This window comes from Myotis nattereri, assembly GCF_964212035.1.
Source record: "Myotis nattereri genome assembly, chromosome: 10".
Taxonomy (NCBI): Eukaryota; Metazoa; Chordata; class Mammalia; order Chiroptera; family Vespertilionidae; genus Myotis; species Myotis nattereri.
In genome coordinates, this window is record NC_138085.1 from 26,156,023 (window position 1) to 26,180,562 (window position 24,540).

Below are 24,540 nucleotides of genomic sequence, written 5' to 3' on the forward strand. Positions count from 1 at the left end.
AATATGTTGTTAATTTCTGTAGTTTGCTTGAATTTAGAATGGGAGATTTGAAGTTTGGTTTATCTTTGCATTTTTGTTCTGGGATATTTAGATGAGAATATGATAATTCTAGAAGGATGCACAGGTCTCTAATTCTTGTGACAAGAGAATAAATAAGAAAAACCATATTGTCCCCCATTCTGTCTCAGTACTGAATATTGATAATTGCCTTTAAAAATTAGTATTTAGTAAACATGCAGTTGTTTTTGAGGCATTGTTGCTTTATGACAGGAACACTGCAAGATTTTTATTTCTTGCTAAAAACCACACAGATTTATACAACATTATAATATGAGAAAATTAGAGACATCAAAAAGTCTAAAAGTGGTTAAATAAGTTTGAATATATCTATACATTGTTTTACAATGGAGCTATCAAAACCGTGTTCTAGAAGACTTTGTTGTGAGTGAGATTGCTTATAATAGGTTAAAAAAGGTTAAAAATATTGTGTATAGTAATGTCTCAATTTGAAAAAAAATGTATATAAATATAGGAAAAGATTTGGAGAAAAATAAAGGCAAACTTTACAGCAGTTCTCTTTGGGTGTTACTATTCCAAGTGATAGTTATTACCTTTTGTATATTTTATTTCCTGAATGTTCTATATTGAATTTAAATTTCACAATCAGAGAAAATACTTGTTTTTATAGTTTTTTAAAAAGTCATAAACATTTGTTTTTGATTACTTGTTTTTGATAATGAAGAAATGTAACATGGAAGTTGATAATAAAGAAATGTAGCAGTCTTCTTTTCATATTTCCAGACAGGTCCTTACAACCTGGAAACATGCCTGAGTGTGGTGCTGCTGTCTCTGGCCATGGTGATGGCTGGCTCGGGGAACCTAAAGGTTTTGCAGCTTTGTCGTTTCTTGCACATGAAAACAGGTGGTGAAATGAACTATGGTTTCCACTTAGCCCATCACATGGCCCTTGGAATTCTATTTCTGGGAGGAGGAAGGTAAATGAGTATATATTTCTTCAATGAAGATCTCATGAACAAGACCTATAAGAGTGACTTATTTTGAATTTGAAGATGAAAATTTTTTTTTCTGATTAGCTGTTAGCTTATCTGAAGGCATTAGTACACTTTAAAAGGGCTTTTTAATGGTTTGACCATTAATTTATGCCCTACTTAGTAGAGTTACCGTCCTCATTCTAACATAGTTAGCATCACTGCATTTCTCAGAAGAGTATGAACTTAGCACTTCATTGCTAATCCTCTTGTTCCCCACTGTTTAAGGATTTTACCCTTTTACTAAAGTGCTTTATCTTAAAAGTCACGAACACTATAGCCAACAGATTCTATGGGATTTTCTTAGTTTTTAACTTCTCACTCTTTTTCCATTACTGCCATTCCTGACCACCTTATCCTTTTATAAGACTTTCCTGGCTTTTAATGATCTCTGTTGAATAAAAATAAGCATACAAAAAATTGTGCAAATTACAGGAGCACAGCTTAATTAACTACTTGCAATAGTACCATATAGATGGAGATATAGCTCATATCACCTGTTTTCACTCCAGCCATGCCCCTCCTAATCACTGGTACTTTACTTTTGCCCAAAGATAACCACTAATTAGTTTTAGATTGGTTTTACCAGTTTTTAAAATTCAAATAGAATTGTACACTATGTATCTTTTTGTGACTTCTTTTGCTTAATGTTACGTTTGTGAGATTCATCCCTGTTGGATATTGGTCATGTTTCAGTGTTGTTGAATTCCTGTATGATAGGAATCAACAGTCACAGTTACTGATTTACTCTGCTGTTGGTGGACATACTGTGTTATTTCCAGTGTGGGGCTACTCTGAGTAATACTCTTATGTCTATTCTTATACTTGTCGTTGATTTGTTATATATAGATCTATGAGTGGAATTGGGTCAAAGGGTGTATAGGTATGATCAATTTCAGTAGACAGTGCCTTCAGTGCTCCTAAGTGTTCATATCATGTCACATGTTCATCAGTACCTGTGATGTTCTAGTTGCTCCCCATTCTTGTCAACACTTGCTAGTCACCCTAATTTTAGCCTTCTGGTAATAATACCTCATTGTGGTTTTAATTTCCTTTTCCCTGAAATGATAATGACCAACTAGAAATCTCCTTGTGTAATGTTCAAATCTCTTGCTACTTATTTTCATATTGGTTTATTTGTTTTTCAAATTTTATTTGTGGTAAAATACCATAAAATTTGCCACCTTAAATATTTTTAAATATACAGTTCAGTAGCATTAAGTATATTCACATTTTCATCTTGCAAAACTGAAACTTACAGACACTTTATATAACAACTCCTCTATTTCCCCTTATCCCAGCCTCATTCAACCTCTATTCTTCTTTCTGTTTCTATCAAATTGTCTACTCCATATTGGTTTATCATTGTGATCCTGAGGCCTTGGTCAGTTTTGTATGTTGTAGTTATCTCCTCCTACTCTTTGGCTTGCCTTTTAACTCTCTTAATGATATCTTTTGATGAGCAGAATTATTATTTTTTTGATTTGTACTTTTTTGTCCTATTTGTCTTCCAGAAGTTTTTTTTTAGCTTTTCTGTTCATTAGCATTTAAAATCTACCTGGAACTGATTTTTCTGCATTTCTCCCCCACTCCCCACTCCCCCCCAACTGATGGCCTCATGTTATTGAGAAGTTTATCTTTTTTCATTCTTCTGCAGAACCACCTTTGTTATAAATTAAGTGTTCACATACTTGTGTTTATTTGTGTGCTGTTATGTACGATTGGTCTATGTATCTATACTTGCACCAGTACCACACTGTCTTAATTATTGTAGTTTTGTAGTGGTTCTTGATGTATGGTAGAGGAGACCCTCCAAACTGGGATTGATTTCTCAATAGTGTATTTTCTGTTCTTGGTGCTTTTCACTTCCATATCAGTATTGGAATTTGTTTGTGATTTTCACACTAAATAAGCTGATAAAATGTTGATCAGAATTGCACTGAGTCTCTCCATGGGTTTGGAAGGAATGGAAATCTGTTACAGTGTTGAGTCTTCCAGTCTGTGAATGTGATGCATCCCAGCACTTAGCTCTAGTGTGTGTGACCTAGGTTTACTGACATGTTTTCTAAAGTCACGTAGGTTTATTTGTCCTCTTTTTTAAGACTGAACTAAACATTGGAACTTGCCTTTCCAGAGCATAGAAAGCAGAGGTTGTCAGAAAGGTTGCATGCCCTTTGAACAGGCTTTGTACACTTGTTCTTTCTTTAATTGTATAGAATTAAGAATGGCTGTAGAAATATAGTATAAATATTCTTATTTCATCATTTTTGAAATACTATTTTCCTTTCAAAATAAGACCCTACATTGATTTTATTCTCTTACTCAATGCCATCTCTCACCATTCCGTACTGTACAACCCTACTTGGTCTTTCATGTTGAGTGGGTTTTCTCCCACGCTGCCTCTGCTCTTCTAGTGATTCCTGGTCGTTTCATGGTTATGTGTACTCTGTGACAACATTTACGCTTATAGTACAGCTACACCCTTACATTCAATGTCAAAATTCCTGACATTAATAGCCAACATTTGGATTTTAGTTTTATTGTAATGGTAAGGAGAAAATGGCCTATTTTATGCACCTGTCAAATATTTTCTTACTTAAATTTTGAAATCTTTTCTTTCTAAATTCATTAAATATGTGTGTATGATAAATGCTAAGTTCTTACTTGTTACCCTAATTTAAAGACAGGCAGGGAAAGCGGTTGGAGGGTGTGTGTGTGTGTGTGTGTGTGTGTGTGTGTGTATGGAATAAAATATGTTTGTATATTAAGTAGCTTCAACAGTGGTTTTATGTGATGTCTTGTACCATCTTTATTTCAAAATATTTGTAAGAAAAACTCCAGAACTTTAGACTAACCTGCCTGTTTGCTATGCTGAATTTGAACAACATTAAAATAATTTGGAAGATTTTACTTTACTAAGAGTATGTGGCTTTTATAAAATAAGTTTATCATTGATAATGAAAAACCATTTTTATTTTGAGAAATAGTTGTTTACACAATCATTGCAACTTTTTAATACTAACTTTTTCCTTTTTCACTGAGTTAAATATTCTATGGAAATGCTCATGCTTTACAGAAATAGAAATTTTAGATACCCAGTGAAAACCTTATATATTTAAAAGTAATGTTCATAATTTTAAAAATAGCTATCTATAAAACTGGAGAAGAAGGGGGTGTACTTTATACATGACTTTTTAAATGTCCATAATCTCTAGGATTGCATTCATGGTCCACAGTACAATGCTATTTTAGGTTAAGGCTTTGCTTATTAGTTCAAATTTTGTAATTTAGCATTTGTGGGATATTGCTTCTGCTTTAAGTAGTGCATGATCTTGAAGTAGTTTGCATACTTACTAAGAAGTGAAATTTTCACAGCATTGACATGTATTTTCAAGGCCTTGCCATTGGTATGCCTTGCCATAATAAATATTCCAATAGCTGGTTTTCAAGAATGCCATGAAAGTTTGACAGTATCATTAATTATGTCTGTACTGCCTGAATTTATCTCCCAGGTACTCGCTGAGCACCTCAAACTCCTCCATCGCTGCTCTCCTCTGTGCCCTTTACCCACACTTCCCAGCTCACAGCACTGACAATCGGTGAGTCCAGTAATTCTGACCCACATGATCTCTCTGCAACTCTCTAAGGGGATAATTTGGTCGTGTTTTGGTTCCAGGGACTCATTTCCAAATTAGGTTTATTGTGTTCTTGAACTTAGTTATCTTTCGGGCTATTTTTTAAAGTTTCTCTTACAAAGTATTAGACCAGAAGAGAACTTTGGACATCTGATTATTGGTTTGTCTTTCATGGTACTTCAGTCACTAGAATTGCTCTAGACCTGGAAGTAGACTGCCAAGGTTATCTTTAGGGGAAAATTTGATCAAAAGGTAATAGCCAAGAGGAGCTGAAGATGATATATTTTGTGCTATAATTAATTCCAAGAGAGAAATTTGTCTGATTTAGTGGCAATGTCTATATGAATCACTTTTTTCTCTCTTTTACATGAGTGCCAAGAAGTTTTATATAAATGACATGGGAAGGACAAGAAAAGCAAAATGAAGCAAAAAACCAGTCAATTTAAAAGTGGCAGCGAGCAGTAAATCTTAAACACATAGGAGTAGTCTGACAATACAAACACTTTGCCTTCAGAGCACAAGAAACCAATTTCTCTAGACATCAGGTATAGCATGGCGTAAGGGAGGGAAGTAGCTGCTTGCATCCCATGACATTTGAGATGACCAGTGTGCTCAACTGAAGGCACCCCAGCCACCCAGGGATGAAGCCTCATTGTGGAGCAAAGCCATCACTTTAAACTGCTTTGTAGCCCATAGCACAAGTTCTTTTACAAAGTGGCCTGACACGAAGCCCACACTTTAATGATAGGTGGTGCGTAAGAACATTATTGTTAAGTAATATAAGTTAGGAAAGTCATTATGGTCAGCTATTGGTGAGAGTATAGTGGAAAACCATACACATTACTGGTTATATTATAAGTTGGTTTAGCTATTTAAAAAAAAAAGCAATTTGGTGTTAAGCACTAAGAACCTTTATATAACTGATAAATAGTAGTTTTTTTCTGGCCATGATTGATTTTATTTCAAATAGTTTTGTAGGGGTGGGTAAATTTTAGTGGGAAGGGGGAGGGTATTGTTATAACTAAAATTTAAAATATAATGAGGTTTCATTTTATCCTTTTTTTTCTGGGATCTTGAAATATAAAAACTTTCTTTGTGTGTTTAAATTCTAAGATATAAATTTTTAAAAATATTGTCATAATCTCACCCATTATTTTTGGTGTAACATCCTTGTAGGAGAGCTTTCCTGTCTGAGGAAGCTGGCACTCTTTCTTCCCCCTTCTTCCCTATGAGTACTTAAGGAAAAAATAAGAACTGAAAGTAAATACCTTAGGAGGGGAAAAAGGATGCCTGTTTTGAGCAGCAAAGGATATTTGAAATCTGATTTTATTTTATTTTATTTATTTAAATATATTTTATTGATTTCTTACAGAGAGAAAGGGAGAGAGAGAGAGAGAGTTAGAAACATCGATGAGAGAGAAACATCGATCAGCTGCCTCCTGCACCCCCCCCACTGGGGATGTGCGCAACCCAGGTACATGCCCTTGACCGGAATCGAACCTGGGACCCTTGAGTCCGCAGGCCGACGCTCTATCCACTGAGCCAAACCGGTTTTGGCTGAAATCTGATTTTATAAATGATCAATTTATTACTACATATTTTCATGTTAGGTAAATTTTACAACCCTATAAAACCTTGTAACTGGAAACTCAAGTAAAGAGTTCGTTGGTAAAGGATCAAATATCTATAATTTTTAAAAGAATTTCTCCATGACATTTTAATTGGATTTTCTTATTTTCCTTCAGGATAACTGTCATTGGAAGAGAGCATGCTAGCGTCTTTCTGGTTCAGTCTGTTGCTGTTGTCACCTGTTGGTTACCTCCTGTCTGTTTTCTGTCAACAGGTATCACCTCCAGGCTCTGCGGCACCTGTACGTGCTGGCTGCAGAACCACGGCTGCTGGTGCCTGTGGATGTGGACACAAACACCCCCTGCTATGCCCTCTTAGAAGTTACCTACAAGGTAACACTTTCACCTGTCATTTATTTGTAATTTTACTACCACTCATTCATCTTTGCAGGTCAAAGTATTTCAGAAGTGTCCTTTAAAAAATGACAGTAATGAGTTGAACTCCCATAAAAACTGAAGCCTCCACAGTTCTCACACATCCTGCCAGCCAGCCAGGCTCATTTACAGTCTGTGAGTCTAAACTCTTAGAGATCAGCAGCTGCCCTTCCATACTCAGAGCTTGTTTGAAAGTGTCCCTGTTAACTGTATGTGGCTGGTGGTAGTGTTCTAAAAAATGAACTGAGTTGGAACTGTTGTAAGATTGGTTATCAAAGGGCATGAAAGCCCACAGTCCTGTATTTGAGAAGAGATCTTTGATTTAGATGCAGGACTAGATTACACATAATGTATCTTTCATTCAGAAAATGATTGAGTACCTTTTATGTGTCAAAATTATGCTAGGCTCTGGGATACAAAATATGACATTGTCATATTTTTTGTCCACCCATTGGGGAGCCAGGTATGGGTGCTGTACGAATAGAGTGGTAATCAGAGGTATGCATGGGATGCAGGGGGAGCAGAGAAGTGCTCCATCTGTCTCTGGGGGGTTAAGAGCAGCAGGACAGGAGGACAGTTAAGGCAGCCACTGTGTTTGGGCTGAGAGGTGCCAACCGCAGGGGCATGGTCCCAGCAGAGAAGACAGCATGAGGTCTGTCAAGTGCAGACTGGCAGTATCGCCAGCATCGGAGTGCAGTGCTCCACGTGATGAAGGTGGTGTGGACCCACAGTGGGTTGTAGGCTTGAGCCCTTTGAGACTTGAGTGTCAGAGGATGTTGTGCTATTTGCTAGTCTGTACACACTGCAGGGAAGGAGAAGTGTAGAGTGGAGATGTTTCTTCTTTGTAGCTCCCCCTAACTTAGTGATTTCCAACTAAGTGTGCCGCAAGAATTTTCAAAACATGCGATACCTGACTATTTAGAGGTCAGGTGCATGGACCTCTTTTCCCTTAGATTGTCAAATTTTAAAAATGACTACAGCCAATACAACAACAGCAGTTTGGGGTGAACCAATAAAAATTATACCTATTTTTTTTGTCAGATTGGCAAAAAATATGTTTGGGTGTGCCATAGAATTTTAGTAAATAGTTTCTGTGTGCCATGAGATGGAAAAGGTTGAAAATCATTGCCCTAACTCTATCGTGAATGTGGCTCTTGTATTTGTGAAGGGTACTCAGTGGTATGAGCAAACCAAAGAAGAACTGATGGCTCCTACCCTTCTTCCCGAGCTCCATCTTTTAAAGCAGGTAAGTTGGATATGACTTAGGGAGATCTATCCAAGGGATAAAGTCACCAGAGCAGCATAGCATAAAAAATAGTTAAACAAAATCCTTAGCTTTCTCTGTGTTTTTTTTGTTTTGTTTTCTTTCCAAATGAGTAGCTTTAATTCTAGGTGGTACAGAATCGGGGTAGAAGACTGAAGAACACATTTTGGCAGGATTCTGGGCTGGGTTTACTCTGAGCTCACAGCTAAGGCTGAAATGGCAGAGAAGAACTAGAGAGCCACTGCATGATTATTATTTATTACAAAAGTTTATTCTTAAATGTACTATAGGCTCCAAGAGAGCACTTCATTCTAGCGATAGGTGGCAGCAGATGTTATGACAGGGAATCCAGATGTTAAAACAGAAATGGAGTTAAGGATCACCATTGCCCTAGGCCTAAGGAGCAGCTCACTTTTTTGCTAGATTTCTTAAAAAAAAAAAAAAAAAGTTCTTATTAACTTTTTAGGGAGAGAGAGAAACATCTGTGTGAAAGAGAAACATTGATCAGTTGCTTCCTGCACCCTGACTGGGGTTCAAACCAGCAACCTGGGTATATGCCCTGACCAGGAATAGAATTGGCAACCTTTTGGTGCACAGGATGGTGCTCAACCAACTGAGCCACACCAGAGTTTGCCAGATTTTTAAATTCTACCTGTAACCAGGGGAACTTGCCCACGGCCTTTGATTTTAGCTCCTTGAGTTTCTTCACCTCTTTTTGCTTCTGCTTGAAAGCCTTACCGTCCTCATCCATCTCTTTGGCCTGCTTCTTGCCACCTTCACAGCCAGACACGGTGCCTGCTACCCCTTTCCCGCTTTCTGCAGGAAATAGAAAAGCAGTCCCAGGAGGTTTCATGGGGAGTTGGAAGGCCTCTGCTGGTGGGTTAGATGGCCTCAGAACATGACTCACACACACCTCGGGAAATGGAGTTTGTTAACCTTTCAGCATCTCTTTCCAGTCCAGTTATTCTTATTTCTTCTGTGAAGCATGGGTTTCGTTTTGTCAGACTAGCACTTTTTCAGCAGTGGGTTGACTGTATTTATATTTGTCTTGGCAGATTAAAGTTAAAGGTCCACGATACTGGGAACTGCTCATAGATTTAAGCAAGGGAACGCAGCACTTAAAGTAAGTCTATTGAATTTCTCAGACATATTTGTAAAGTGAATAGAAGCACATGGGAAGACATAAATTACAGATGAATATCTAGAATGGTTCTTGTCATCCTTCTATCTCATTCAGAACAATATCTTTGAAACATTTGTGTGAGAAAGTGAAAATTTTAATTTAGAAATAAAACCTTAAATGTTTATGTTTATTCATTGAGAAACTTGAAGTGACTTAAATTGGGGCAGTAATGGAACTGTAGTTGGAGCAATAATGAACGATTTAGTTTAAGAAAATAAGGCTGATGTGTATGCCCACAAAGGGAGCTTGATGACAGTTGAGTTGATGTTTGTCAGATGACATTTCTGTTGCATCTCTTTACCTTCTCTTGTTAGATTGTTGTCGTAAAATTAAGCTTATGATAGATTGGTTGTGGGTTGAAATCATATGTAAGTAATTCTTTAATGAATAGTGAATGTTAATGTAATAGTTTTATACCTATGGCGATATGTAAATTAAGTCTTTATATTTCCAGAAAATTTAACAAGCTTGCAAAAGTTTTTATAATTTTAGTCTCATTTTCCATTTCCTCCCAACTTTCTATATAATAGCTGTATTCTGTGTTGTTCTGTCTTTAGATTTGCAGCTTTATTTTCTTTTTGCTGCAACCAGTCAGTAGTGATTTGGTGCTTCTGTGTCCGACTCATAGGACTCAGGGATAGAGAGAACATGAAGACGTGTCAGATAAAATACTGCCTTTGAAGCTCACTCCTGAGGACAGTCGGGATGCCTTCTTATTTAACAAGTTCTGTGAATCTAAACACCAAAGAAAAACAGAGCTTTATTTTGGCTTTCTTGTAGGGACTGGTTTGATTTTAGGCACAATAAATAACCATATATTTTAGTGGAAAATGGTCAAGATTTCATCTCATGGGAACATGGTGTTGGGAAACATGATGTTTTAAGCAAGAGCTGCCAGCAATACCTCATATTAAGTTCATTCTTATTTCCTTTCAGGTCGATCCTTTCCAAGGATGGGGTTTTATATGTGAAGCTTAGAGCTGGCCAGCTCTCCTACAAGGACGATCCAATGGGATGGCAGAGTCTATTGGCCCAGACGGTTGCTAACAGGAACTCGGAAGCTCGGGCTTTCAAGGTAGTGTGGCTTGGTAAAAACTGAAGGAGAAGGGAGAGTTCCACATTCCTCTGGCCCACCTAAAAACTTACTTCTGTGATAGCACTGATGGTATGGTGTAGATGGACCTGCTTCCTCTCATCACTGCAGAGTTAAGGAGTGAATGACCCCTCTGCTGCTTTAAGTGGCAACCATAGTAAAATATGGGCCATGCGCCAGACTCTAAGGATGATTCACATCTAACGGCAAGGATAGTCACAATATATCTTAATGCTATAAAAATATTTAGTTTGCCCTAGCCGGCTTGGCTCAGTGGATAGAGTGTCAGCCTGCGGACTGAAGGGTCCCAGGTTCGATTCCCACCAAGGGCACATGCCTGAGTTGCAGGCTTGGTCCCCAGTAGGGGGCGTGCAGGAGGCAGCCGATCGATGATTCTCTCCCATCACTGATGTTTCTATCTCTCTCATTCTCCCTTCCTCTCTGAAATCAATAAATAAAAATTAAAAAAAATTAAAATTAGTTTAATAATTTCACTTATTAATCCTCCACTCTGTCAAGATTTACTTAATTCATGGCAAAAATATAAAAATATTTTTGCAGGATAGCACTTGGTACCATTTTTAAATTTGTATTGTTGCTTATATCTTGGTGAAGATAAGATGGTGGCAGGTTTAGCCTTATTTCATTGTCCTTATCCTCCAAGTATCTGAATGCTAACACAGTAGTATTTGGAATGAATAAATAGTTAAAGGGTATACGAAGCAATCTCATTCCCATGGGGCCAGTGCATATTTTGCTGAAGTCAAATAAGCTTCCACACTGGAAATATATTCCATGATCTACCATCAGAATTTCAGAATTTAACTCAGTTTTCAGGAATTCCATGAACAAATATGTTTCTACGGGAGATACATCAGAAGCCGTGTAAAGATGTCAGGACCCCTAAGGATAGTTACATACAGCAAAAACATGGCACACAGACTAGCTCAGTGGCAGCAGAGGACTGAGAGTCAGTCTTTGTTTTTCTAAGTAAGGAGATAGCAGTTTATTTTAACTCACCTCATATTTCATTTTAGGTCAGTTACCTATGGCTAAATACAAAAGTTCCCCAGGTTTAAATAGATATAGTTAACATCAGGGAATGTTGTTTGTCACTATTTGATAGGTTGTCTAAGAAATACCTTTGTAGGACTTTTGGACAAAGTTTAACTTAATTTATTAGCACTGTTGCTTCTTATATTAATTAGAGCCCATTTCAAAGACCCTAATCCAGTTTGTAAAGAAAATAGGTACATTTAGACTTGAGTTTGAATGGGGAAAGTGTATAACAATTAAAAGACATCTCAATTTTCTGCCTCCTGGAAGTTCAGAAGTAAAATATAAACCTTAGTGGAAAATGATAACATGTAATATACATTCATATTTCATTTTCAGTTTTGAACCTTGGGGAATACTCTTTTCTTTTTCCCTTCTAATTTACTATGTTAACCTTCTTTGAGTGTGCAAGTCAGTGTTATAAGTACATTCGTATTGTATAGTCATCACTTCCATCTCCAGAACTCCTTTCATCTTGCAAAATGGAAACTTTGGCTCCATTAAAGAATAACTCCCCACTTTCCATCCCATCTCCAGCCCTTGGTAACCTCCATTCTACTTTCTGTCTCTATGATTTTGAAGACTTATTATCTCGTGTAAGTGGAATGATAGATCCAGTATTTTTCTTTCTGCAAGTGGCTTGAGTGGGATTTCCCTCCCATACCTTTTCTGCAACAATCTAGTTTGCTTTTCAGTTAGTCAGTGAATGAGGTGAAAGCCTTTTTTGGGGTGAGTTGTGTAAGAAAGACCTGCTTATTATTGGCCTTTTGATTTCTTATAACTCCCGGGAACAGGATGATGAAACTCTAGCAAGTTTGTACAATCTTGGGTTTTGTGGTATCATTGAAGAAAAATGAGGTAGATTTCTTAAAACTGCATATGTTGCCATTTGAAGCATAAAGGAAATAATCCTTTGATTTTACTTATATTTCTTGTTATTTAATTTTTAGCCTGAAACAATTTCAGCATTCACTTCTGATCCAGCACTTCTGTCATTTGCTGAGTATTTTTGCAAACCCACTGTGAACATGGGTCAGGTATGCATTATATGATTTGCTTATATTGTTTGTTATTATGGCTATCTGTGGATGCCACCAAGAAAATCTATCATACCCTTACATAGTCTAAAACTATAAAATTTAGTAATTTCCTACCTTGGTAGAAGAAGCAAGTTAAAATTTTGAAGACACTAATTTTAATAGGTGATGTAATTTTCTTATGTCCGTTCTTATACTGATTTATGTTTTCAGTGTTTACAAACCTTCTCTTATATTTATGTAATTTTATTTTATTTCCTGTGTATTTTATAACCCTTCTTTCTGTTGACCATAAAACTGTTCTCTTCAGGATTCACAGGTTGCCCAGATCACTGATTTATTCAATAGTTAGTTGCAGATGGCAAAGACTGGATGTAGAATTAGATGATCTGGGATTGATGGCCAATTGCCAACCAGAGTGTGGGTGGCCTTAAAAAAAGTTTTAACCTCTCCAAGAGGCAGTTACCTCATTTTTAAAAGTGGGATTAAAAGAGAACCTACCTTACATTCTTGTTTAGAGGGGAAAGTGGAATAACCTGTACCCTCTAAATTTATTGAATCTTTACTGTATTCAGGCATACATTGGAGGTTTTGTGAGTTGGGTTCCAGACCACCGGGATGACACAGGTGCCATAGTGACGTGGGTCTCATGGTGATGTAGGTCATCATATTTTTGCCGGAGGAGGGTCTTGTGTTCAATTCATAAAAAAGTGCAACACCTGTGAAGCGCAGTAAAGCAAATGCAGTAAAATGAGGGATGCCTGTATTAGACACTCTGCTCAGTACTTCATGTAATTTTCTCATTTAATTCTCACCCTGAGGGTAGGTACTTTATCATTCGGGGTTTACAGATGAGGAAACTGCCACTCAGAGATGTCACATGCTCAAGATCGCAACTAAGTAAAGACCGGGCACTGCATCCAAGGCCACAGGACTCGTACCTGCCCTTAACCTCAGCTGGGTGTGACTTTGCTGCCTCCCCCAGACTTGTTCCGCTTAGTGTTTCTACTACATCTTCGGGTGCTGGGTTCCCTTTTTGGATCCTGCCCTTGCCAGCACAACCCAAGTGATTGATTCACTTCTCTCCTTCATAGCACTTACATCCATAACTGTCCCTTGGGACTTAATTTTGGTTGTATTTTATTGATGTTTAATGTTGCTAGTGCTGTGATTTTATAAAGAGCCAGCTGTTTTACCCTTTTCTGTTATTCACTGCAGAGCTTAAGAATGGACCATGTAGCCTGGCCAGTGTGGGTCAGTGGTTGAGCATTGACCTATGAACCAGGAGGTCACAGTTCAATTCCCCATTAGGGCACATGCCCAGGTTACGGGTTCAATTCCTGGTAGGGGCTGTACAGGAGGCAGCCAACCAATGATTCTGTCTCATTATTGATGTTTCTCTCTCTCCCTCTCCCTTCCTCTCTGAAATCAATAAAAATATATTAAAAAAAAGAATGGGCCATTTAGTTGGTATACAGTTGTTCTTGATTTGATTCTAGAATGTACACTGATGTGCTACAAACAGCTTCTGATTTTTCACAGAAGCAGGACCTTCTGGATCTGTTTTCTTCAGTGCTCTACGAGTGTGTTACTCAGGAGACCCCGGAGATGCTGCCTGCATACATAGCAATGGATCAGGTGTGGTTCCGAAACCTATTTCACTTCTGACGAGACGTATTCTGAATGGGGAGAAGAGGTTCCCAGTGTTCATCTTTTTACTTCTCTGCATGTAGAAATTCAGAAAATGAAGCTTTATCAAAGTTGAAAGCTCTGTGCTTATCAAAAAAGCTCAGCATCTGTTATGACAGCAGTGCCCTCTCTGGGCTACCTTACTCCAGGGTTCCCATTCACCTCCTTGTGTGGCCTCTGACCTCCCTCCTGAGAGCCTCTCCGTGGAGGAGACGGTGCAAGTGAGCAGTGAGTGAACAACTGTTCCTGCTGCTGGCAGTCATGTGCACACCTGTGAGCTGAAGCTAGCAAGAGGTTACAGGACCAGTTTATAGTTTAGGGAGTGGAAATTCATTTTTAATTTGTGTGTGTGTGTTCCTGATGTTTTAAAAGGGCAGTGCAGGAAATGATGCTTGACAGCTTTCCTACAGGATGGAAGCAATTGATTCACTCTGGGTTATTAGTAACACATAAGGCTTTTTCGCAGTATATCTTTCAGACTCAAATTTGCAGTTAAGCTAAGCCAGTAGTTTTCTAACTTGGCTAAAATTTATCTGGGAAATCTTAACACAGTTCCTCAAAGCCCATTTTATAGCTACTGGGTCAGAATTTCTGGGATGAGGTCTAGGGTGTATAGTTTTAAAGGGCTCTTCAGGTGAATATGATACAGTGTGTTTACAGATAAGCATCTGGTAAATCATCTAATGGCATAATTGTCCCTACTGAAAAGCAGAGTGGGAAATACATTTAGACAGGGAACAAACTCCCAGACCTGAAAACCACACCGTACTGAGTAATGTGCTAACTAAAAGGCAATGTCCAATATAATCACATAGGCCCAGAATGCCTCACTGCCTGGTCTCTGACAATATTGAGTAGGAAGTGTCAATGTGGGAAGTGCACACTGGTGCTGGTTGCCATTGTGGCAGAGAATGTGCTTTCCTTCGGCTGTGAACCTTCCTTGTTGCTGTCTCAGGAAGTCTCTGTGGAGGGAAGGTCCTGTATGGTTGCCACCATGGCGGCTTTGCAGATGGGTCCTGAGAGCAGTATTATCAGAATTGTTGCTTTTGCCTTCTGGCCTGACCCCAGTCATGCCATGATACCCACCAGGGTTCCCAGTGGTGACTGGCTGTGGACCTGTTGGGTTTTTCATTTTTTTCAGTTACCTCATTTCCCTGTGGCTTTTACCTAAGAGCTATTCCTTTTCTCTCCTCAAGGCTGTAAGAAGACTGGGAAGAAGAGAAATGTCTGAGACATCTGAACTTTGGCAAATAAAGTTGGTGTTGGAGTTTTTCAGCTCCAGAAGCCATCAGGAGCGGCTGCAGACCCACCCAAAGCGAGGGCTCTTCATGAACTCTGAGTTCCTGCCCGTCGTGAAATGTTCTATTGATAACACCCTGGACCAGTGGCTACAAGGTAATAAAAGCCTGTGCCCGTTGTGCTTCTTAGATGATGCTGGGACTCGGCTTTTCTGTTCTAACATTCTCATTGGAAAGCAAGACGAATCTGAGGAGAAACCAGAACGCCTGTGGATTTAATGTTTCCAGTTAATGAAGTAGACTGATTACTTGCTTCAGCCTCCAGCTTCTTTAAAAAATGTATTTGACCCTGCTTTGTAAACCCTGGAGAGAACATACAGAGCATTTTAAATAGCACTTGACACTTAAGAACCTTTCTCTAGTGTCAGATCATGTTTTCTTTCTGGCCTCTGTCTTTTGTTTCTGAGTGGCATTGCCTCCCTGAGGCCAGCAGCTGTCTTCTTCCCTCTTCTCTACCCCCTAGAGCCCCAAGCCCCCACCCCCACTGTACACTGAAAATTTGGTGTGTGCATATTGAGCAAATGCTTGTTTTACCAACTCTTGAGTCCACGAGAACCTGGGACATCATGTAACAGTGGCCTTCTATCCGTGGATGTACTGACTTGTGATTGAAAGGAAATTGTGACATGACTCATAACAGTGTCAAAGTGAGTCTGCCCCCCTGAGACAAATGATGGAGCCTTTGGACTTATGGAAAGCTGTCTGTGTGTGACATATGGCTGAGATTGGTTTTTAGTAGTTAACTCCTTGATTTTAGTCTTTTTTGTTCATTCAGATACTTCTTAAACATTTCTGACAGCAATCTGCTTTGGGTAAATACTAACCCTAGTAACATTAGTGGTAACATTCTTGATTTTTTTCATGTACTAGCGATCAAGAACCTAAGAGTTTAACTACAATTAAGAACTATCTACCTAGGTCACCTGGTGTGGCTCAGTGGTTGAGTGTTGACCCTATGAATCTTGGAGGTCATGGTTTGATTCCTGTTCAGGGCACATGCCTGTGTTGTTGGGTGTGCAGGAGGCAGCTGATCAATGATACTCTCTCATCATTGATGTTTGTATTTCTCTCTCTCTTTCTTGCTTCCTCTCTGAAATCAATAAAAATATATTAAAAAGAAAAAACAGCAAAGAAAAGCTACCTACCGATAATAAAATACTATGACATAAATTTCTGGAAAAAAATTAAATTATAAACCAGATTAGGGAAACAGCAATTTCAAGCTCCCAGTGCTTATATTTAACACGTGTACCCTATCATTTCCTCTTGTCATTTAAAAGATCACAAATTTTTTTAAATATATTTTTTCTTACTTTGGGGAAAAACACAAATTATTTTATAGGCTTTCTTGTTTTGTTTCTATTTAGCATTTTATCATGTACTGCAGACCTTTGCTGTTGTTAAGAAATATGTCCTTAAATCTCTGATTTGCAGATTTCATAGAATGAAATGAAACTTTGGCAGTGACTCTAGAGCAGTGGTCGGCAAACTCGTTAGTCAACAGAGCCAAATATCAACAGTACAACGATTGAGATTTCTTTTGAGAGCCAAATTTTTTAAACTTAAACTATATAGGTAGGTACATTGTTATTAACTTAATTAGGGTACTCCTAAGCTGGCCTTTGCTAAAAACGTCCTCAATCTGATTGAGGTACGTTCGCTGCCTTTGACCCCTTCCACCTCTCCCATCCTCAACATGAATTGCGCGCGCCTCCCCAGCGCTGCATATCCCGCGGCCTGCCTGCGCCGTCTTTGTCGCCCGACCGACCAACACCCGCCACTTCTTCTAACGCCACTTCTTCAAAATAGACTCGCCCAGGCCGAAAACCGACTTCTGCGCATGGCCACAAAGTTTCAATCGCACTGTACGTGCCCGCACGTGGTATTTTGTGGAAGAGCCACACTCAAGGGGCCAAAGAGCCACATGTGGCTCGCAAGCCGCGGTTTGCCGACCACTGCTCTAGAGCATTCTCTAAAACAGCACTGAACTGCTTTCGTCCTATTGCTCTTTAGGACACTTGATGGTTCCAGCATTGCTCTGAGCTTCCACCAAATTTGCCACCTCAGTTCCCAAAAATGTGTATTTATTTATTTTTTTTTTCTTCTTTTTTTTTTTATTAATTAAATCTTTATTGTTCAGATTATTACATTTGTTCCTCTTTTTTCCCCCCATAACTCCCCTCCTCCCAGTTCCCGCCCCACCATCGCAATCACTCCCCACCCACTGTCCTCATCCATAGGTGCACGATTTTTGTCCAGTCTCTTCCCGCATCTCCCACACCCCTTTCCCCCCCAAGAATAGTCAGTCCATTCCCTTTCTATGTCCCTCATTCTATTATAATCACCAGTTCATTCTGTTCATCGGATTATTTATTCACTTGATTCTTAGATTCACTTGTTGATAGATGCATATTTGTTGTTCATAATTTGTATCTTTACCTTTTTCTTCCTCTTCCTCTTCTTAAAGGATACCTTTCAGCATTTCATATAATCCTGATTTGGTGGTGATGAACTCCTTTAGCTTTTCCTTATCTGTGAAGCTCTTTATCTGACCTTCAATTCTGAATGATAGCTTTGCTGGATAAAGTAATCTTGGTTGTAGGTTCTTGGTATTCATCACTTTGAATATTTCTTGCCACTCCCTTCTGGCCTGCAAAGTTTCTGTTGAGAAATCAGCTGACAGTCGTATGGGTATTCCCTTGTAGGTAACTGAGTTTCTCTCTCTTGCTGTTTTTAAGATTCTCTCTTTATCTTTTGCTCTTGGCATTTTAATTATGATGTGTCTTGGTGTGGTCCTCTTTGGATTCCTTTTGTTTGGGGTTCTCCCCGCTTCTTGGACCTGTAAGTCCATTTCTTTCACCAGGTGAGGGAAGTTTTCTGTCATTATTTCTTCAAATAGGTTTTTAATATCTTGCTCTCTCTCATCTTCTGGCACCCCTATAATTCTGATGTTGGTACGCCTGAAGCTGTCCCAGAGGCTCCTTACACTATCCTCGCATTTTTGGATTCTTTTTTCATTTTGCTTTTCCGGTTGGGTGTTTTTTGCTTCCTCGCATTTCAAATCATTGACTTGATTCTTTCGCTCCTCTGTTCTGCTGTCGGGAGTCTGTATAATATTCTTTATTTCAGTCAGTGTATGCTTAATTTCTAGTTGATTCCCCAATATAACATCGAGGGTCTCATTAGTTTTCTTGTAGATCTCATTAAGTTTATCGGCGGCTTCTAAACAGTTCTTGAGAGACCTTAAAAGTGTGGTTCTGAACTCTAGATCTTCCATTGACAATTTTGTCCTGTTTCTTTGTCTCCGCATTTTGTTATGCTTCCTTGGTGCACCCCCTAGTGGTCTTTGTTCGTGGTTTTATAGTTAAATCTTGATTGTTGTAGCTAATTCCAGGGAGGGTTTGACCTCCAGGCCAAGTGGCTATGAGAATCAGCTGTGTCAGCAGTGAGAGAACTTCTGTCCTCTAGGGAGGTGCTAATCTGGCGTTTGCCTGAGGCTATCTGGCAAATGCCTCTGTGCAGGGCTTGGGCGGGGCGGGTCGTACAGTATCAATAGGGTGGGCCAGAGAGAGCAGTGATGGCGGCTCTCAGTCCTGTCCCCAGGGGCTCTGCCTCTCTGAGTCCCAGCAATGGCTGCAAAGCTCGGAGAGAAAGCTGCACTCGCTCTGACCGAAGCCAGGCAGTCCCGCTTCTCCCGTTTGAGTCTGGGTCCCTAAAGACTCGCCCGGATCTGGAGCTCAGAGTCTGCGACTCCCTCCCGATTGAAAACGGCAACCGCGCCCTCCGCCACCAGCCCGCTCCACGCGCACACTCCGCACCTCAGAATTTGACTTCAGCACTGCGCCTCCTCTGAGTGTCCGTATGCGTTTCTCTTTCCTCCTAGTTGTAGGACTTCCATTCAGCCAGCGTTCCAGTGGTTTTGGGTGATGTCCGTTCTGTCTTTTAGTTTCACTTTTGAAGTAGTTGTTCAAAGCAGCAAACTCCGGCGTTAACCTATGCCGCCATCTTGGTTCTCAAAAATGTGTATTTATTTTCTAGTGAGGAACCATCATTTTTTAAAACTCTTAAATCTATGATCTCCACTCTCAGAAGAACTAGTTGTTGGCTTTGGGATAGAGCACAATAAATTCAGTGAAAATGTAGAACTGATGTATGCATCATCATGGAAATGTCCTCATGTTTTGCCTTACTTTTAAGGTCACTCAGTAATAACCCAGATCACTCATCCATCCAAACATGCATTGGATTTACCATATTGTCTAGATGTGTATATGTCTCCTCAATTAGATTTTAAACTGAGCAAAATAAAATGGGTTTTAAGTTAAGAATGTAGAGAGGTTTTATTAACTTTTTAATATCTTATTATGGAAAATTAAAACATAATAAAGTAAACAGTAGTTTAATAAGCCTGTCACCTGGCCTCAGCAGGCACCAGCATTCTGCCATCCTTCTGTCATCTGTACCTGCCACATTCAGTTATTTCTCAAATTGTGCCATTTTTCTGTCCCCACCAGCAGTGGGCTGCAGTGCAGTTTTTGGTATTGTTAGTCAGTTTAATGTTAGGCAGCTGGTGAAGATGTAGTGGTATCTCATTTAGTTTTAATTTGCATTTCCCTGGTAATTCATGGTGTTGATTATTTTCATGTGCTTTCTTTGTTACTCATACACCCTTTGTGAAGTGTCTGTTTAACCTCTACCCATTTTTAAATTGTCTTTCTTTTGGTTATTGAGTTGCAGGAGCTTCTACAAATTCTGGCCACAAGTTCTTTGTGAGATGGTTGGCACATATGTCCTCCTACATTTTGCCTATTCCTTTTCTTAGGGTGATTTTTGATGAACAGAAGTTTTAAGTTTTGATGAGGTCTAATTTCTCAGTTTGTTGTGTAGTTATTACTTTGCAAATACTGTCCAAGAAACCTTTCCTACTCCAGGTCATGAAAAAACTTTAAAGTTTTCTATTAAAAGCTTTGCAATTTTATCTTTTACTAGAGGCTCAGTGCACAAATTCATGCACCAGTGGGGTCCCTCAGTCTGGCCTGTGGGATCGGACCAAAACGGGCTCTCTGACATCCCCCGAGGGGTCCCAGATTGCGAGAGGATGCAGGCCAGGCCGAGGGACCCCATTGGTGCACATCAGGCTGGGGAGGGATGCGGGAGGTTGGCCAGCCAGGAAGGGACCCCGGTAGGGCTTCAAGTTATGTCCAGCCCTTCTCATTCAGTCCCGATCTGCCGGACCCCAGCAGCAAGCTCACCTATCTGTCGGAGCATCTTCCCCCTGGTGGTCAGTGCACCTCATAGCAACTAGTTGATGATCAACTGTCTGCTCCCTGGGGGTCAGTGCATGTCATAGCGAGTGGTTGAGTGGCTTTAGCATATCATTAGTATATTACACTTTGATTGGTTGAATGGACGACTGGACACTTAGCATATTCAGCTTTTATTATATAGGATATTTAGGTATATGATTAATCTCAAATTAATCTTTTATGTGGTATGAGGTACGAGTTGACATTTTTTTTTTAAATTAATACAATGTCCAGTTGTTCCAGGACCATTTGTGGAAAAGACTTTTCTTTGTAATAAAATTGCTTTGAGACTTTGTTGAAAATCATATGCTGAATAATCACTGTGAATCTGTTTCTATAAGTGCTGTACCCTTGGTTGGTCAGTCTGTCTGTATCTGTCCTAATTACTGCAGGTTCAGAGTAAAATCTGAAATCTGGTAGTAGGAGTCATCATGTTGAGAGGGAAAGTTATAGCACTAAATGCTTACAATATGAAAGGAACAGTCTCAAGACACTAATCTAAGTTCCTGCTATAAGAAACTAGAAAACGAAAAGCAAAATAAACCTAAAGCAAGCTTTTCTTTTTCTACTTTTGGAGCAAAAACTTCGATTAGTGACTAACAGTTCCTTGCCTTAGGCTCAGCATTTTGCTCAGAGGAAGGACAGAATGGCTTATTGGTGCTTTGCCACAGGAATTAGGACATTTTTGTTTCCCAGAGCCTTCACCTAACGGGTTATCCAGCATCTCACATCTGGGACTTGAACTGGAACTCCTGGACGTTCCTCAGTCAGTTCCCGTGACAGAGAATGTCCTTCTCCTGACCCTGTCCTGTTGGGAGAATGGGATTGCCTGGTGCCAGACCAGTAGTTCTGTAAGTGAGGTCCCTGGAGCAGCAGCACCTGGGCACTTGTTATAAATGCAAGTTTTCTGGTCTCATTCAAGAAATTCTGGATGTGTTTTTATCAGCTCTCTGGGTTCAAGTTTGAGAACCTCTGGCTAAGACTAATCAGAATCTAGTCTTGGAGCCGAAGTCAGTCCCTTGCAGTGCTACACAGTGGAGAGAAGTGTGGTAAAGTGGGTGTTTGTGGAGACAGCTAGTGTGCCACTGTACTTTTATAGCACTCATCACAATTTGCAGTTATGCATTTGTTTGTGTGATCTCTCTGTTCCCCCCAACTCTAAACTCCACAGCGACAGTCCCTGCCTAGCACATTGTATACAGGAAACGTATTTATACGTTTTACGTTGACTGGTGGTAGAGCGGCGCGGGACACGTATTAATACGTTTTTTATAGACTAGCGGTAGAATGCGGGTAACGTAAAAATACGTAAACTAAAGTTATCGTAATTTTACTGAACGTTGCCATTTGCGCAAAAAATTAGCAAAAATGGCCAGCGCCACCTGTTAGCGCGCGATAAAAACTACCCGCAAACAATGTGCTAGTATACGGTAAATGCTCCTTGAGTTCTTGATGAAAAAGAATAAAAAGAAGGCATTCCCTCTGCCTGTCAGGTGTGTAGTTTCATTTGTGTTTCTCTTACAGCTGGGGGTGATGTGTGCCTGCATGCCTATCTCAGTGGGCAGCCCTGGGAAGAGTCTCAGCTGAGTATGCTGGCCTGTTTCCTTGTCTACCACTCGGTACCAGCTCCGCGGCACCTGCCATCAGTAGGACTGGAAGGTACTGCAAACCTAAATCCCTCTTTCAGTATCACTTAAATTTTTAGTTTCTTGGTAGGAGACATATCTAGTGAGTTATTTTCTCTAGGGGGTTTTTGTCTTCATTCATGGGTGGATGTTACTTTTTAGAACCTTTTCTGACAAAAACTCTCTAAACTTTACACATGCATAAACTTTTATTTACATTCAGAAAAAGATGGGTTACTAGAAACACCAATTAGAAAGGATATATGCACCCCTATGTTCATAGCAGCACAATTCACCATAGCTAAGATTTGGAAACAGCCTAAGTGCCCATCAGCAGATGAGTGGATTAAAAAACTGGTACATCTACACAGTGGAATACTACACTGTGGTAAAAGAGTTCTTATCATTTGCAAAAGCATGCATGGAACTGGAGAGCATTATGCTAAGTGAAATAAGCCAGTCAGAGAAAGATAAATATCACATGATCTCACTCATTTATGGAATATAATGAACATAAACTGATGAACAAAAACATATCCAGAGACAGAGCAACATCAATCAGACTGCCAAACCTAAGAGGGAAGGTAGGGGAGGGTGGGGGTAAGGGGGAGAGATCAACCAAAGGACTTGCATGCATGCACATAAGCCTAACCAATGGACACCGACAACAGGGGGGTGAGGGCATGAGTGGGGGGTATGGGGGGTAATGAGGGGTTCAGGACACATATGTAATAACTTAATAATAAAGTTAAAAAAAAATATAAGCATTAAAAAAAAGGTTGGGTTCTTCCTCACAGAGCCCAAACAACCTATACGTACCAACAAACTAAATGTTCATATTGTTTTTCTCTCTTAATTGATTTTTTAAAGTTATTTTTAGTTTTTAAATTGTATTTAAATAATATATGTAATTAAAAAAATAGTTTCACATATAGTTAGTTATAGGTCACTTTCTGAAGTACAGAATGAACAAATTTAAATGTTTACATTAAATTAATTATGTTTTACAGTGCATTAGGAAAATTTATAATTTAAATGTTGTGTTTGGGTAGTTGATTTTAAAGGGAAGAATGCCAACTGTAACCTGGCTGAGGCTGTCTCCTTGCAGGAGGATGTGGACTGAATCCATTGAGAGGTGTGACCTTTCCCACCATTTGCCTCTCTTTAGGGAGCACAAGCTTTGCGGAACTACTGTTTAAATGCAAGCAGCTGAAAATGCCTGTGCGAGCTTTGCTCAGACTGGCTCCTTTGCTTCTTGGAAACCCACAGCCAATGGTTATGTGATTGCCTCTGGTGGAAAAACTGTCCTGCAATGTGACTTCTGCACAAAAACATGACCAAACAACACAGCTAAAGAAACATTTGTAAGTGTTATAATATAATCAGGGGAAATGAGCTGCACAAACCTCAATGTATTTTAAAACCTTAGTGTTTTAAATATTCTAGACTGTTGCTGTCAGCATTAACACATGATCTATAAAAGTGAGTTAGAATTTACTTTTTTAAATAAAGTTTTTTGGTTTGTTTTCAGAACTCTTGATGATTTCATTTGGGGTTCCAGAGATTTGAGCAGTGGAGTCTGGGCTGGGCATTGGTTTCTAAAGTCCTTCATCTGTGGTGATTCAAGTGAAGTGACTTTATGCTCAAAAATGCAGTTTTTAAAGCTTTTAAAATTTTCTACATCAACATAAGTCCTTCAGCATTTTCTAAGATGTCACAGTTGTCCTGTTTAAATTAGTTTGTAGCAGAAAGTGTGATTGATCATCTAAATGGGAGATTTATATCCTAAGGAAGAATTACCCAATGTGAAGCCTGTTCTAGATAGAGAAAATATGACATTCCACTATAGATATAGCTTCAGAAATTGTCTGTTTCCATCCAAGATGTAGAGAATATTCATCTGTATTAGGGGTCTCTGGACTAGAAGATGAAAGGTACTCATGGAGGTGTTTCCAGCTCCTGCTGTCTGCACTGTGACCTGTGCTCTGTGCTTCTTGAGGCCACTTGGACCGTAAACTGGTAGAAGCTGTAGTCACATCACATGTTCACTTCCTGAACTGTGGTGTTTAGCTTTAAAAGTGAAAATTAGAGCAAATAGAAGCATTTCCATGGAGATTTTTGGCAACAATCCCGTGGCCTTGGTTCTTGCAGCGGGTGCTGCCATTCCCCAGACATGCATCTAGAGGCAGCAGGTCTGGCTCCCTCGACGCTCGGGGTTCCATCTGCTCTCCTGCCCCAGTGACTGCTCCTGCAGTGGGCGAGATGCAGCTGGCCCCAGAGGCGAAATGTGCTTCCCTTCACG

General features: G+C 39.5%; 1 protein-coding gene across 1 annotated transcript in view; it reads left to right on the top strand.

Moving 5' to 3' along the window:
• ANAPC1 (anaphase promoting complex subunit 1) overlaps positions 1–23,771 on the top strand; it is a 107,544-nt gene extending 83,773 nt beyond the window's left edge. The window contains exons 38-48 of the mRNA XM_081101127.1: positions 802–995; positions 4,562–4,648; positions 6,528–6,645; positions 7,856–7,933; positions 9,007–9,074; positions 10,071–10,209; positions 12,234–12,320; positions 13,863–13,958; positions 15,206–15,404; positions 22,138–22,272; positions 23,407–23,771. Coding sequence (XP_080957253.1) covers positions 802–995; positions 4,562–4,648; positions 6,528–6,645; positions 7,856–7,933; positions 9,007–9,074; positions 10,071–10,209; positions 12,234–12,320; positions 13,863–13,958; positions 15,206–15,404; positions 22,138–22,272; positions 23,407–23,522 — 1,317 coding nt within the window. The 3' untranslated portion in view covers positions 23,523–23,771. The remainder of the gene's footprint in view (positions 1–801; positions 996–4,561; positions 4,649–6,527; positions 6,646–7,855; positions 7,934–9,006; positions 9,075–10,070; positions 10,210–12,233; positions 12,321–13,862; positions 13,959–15,205; positions 15,405–22,137; positions 22,273–23,406) is intronic.
• The last annotated feature ends 769 nt before the right edge of the window (positions 23,772–24,540 follow it).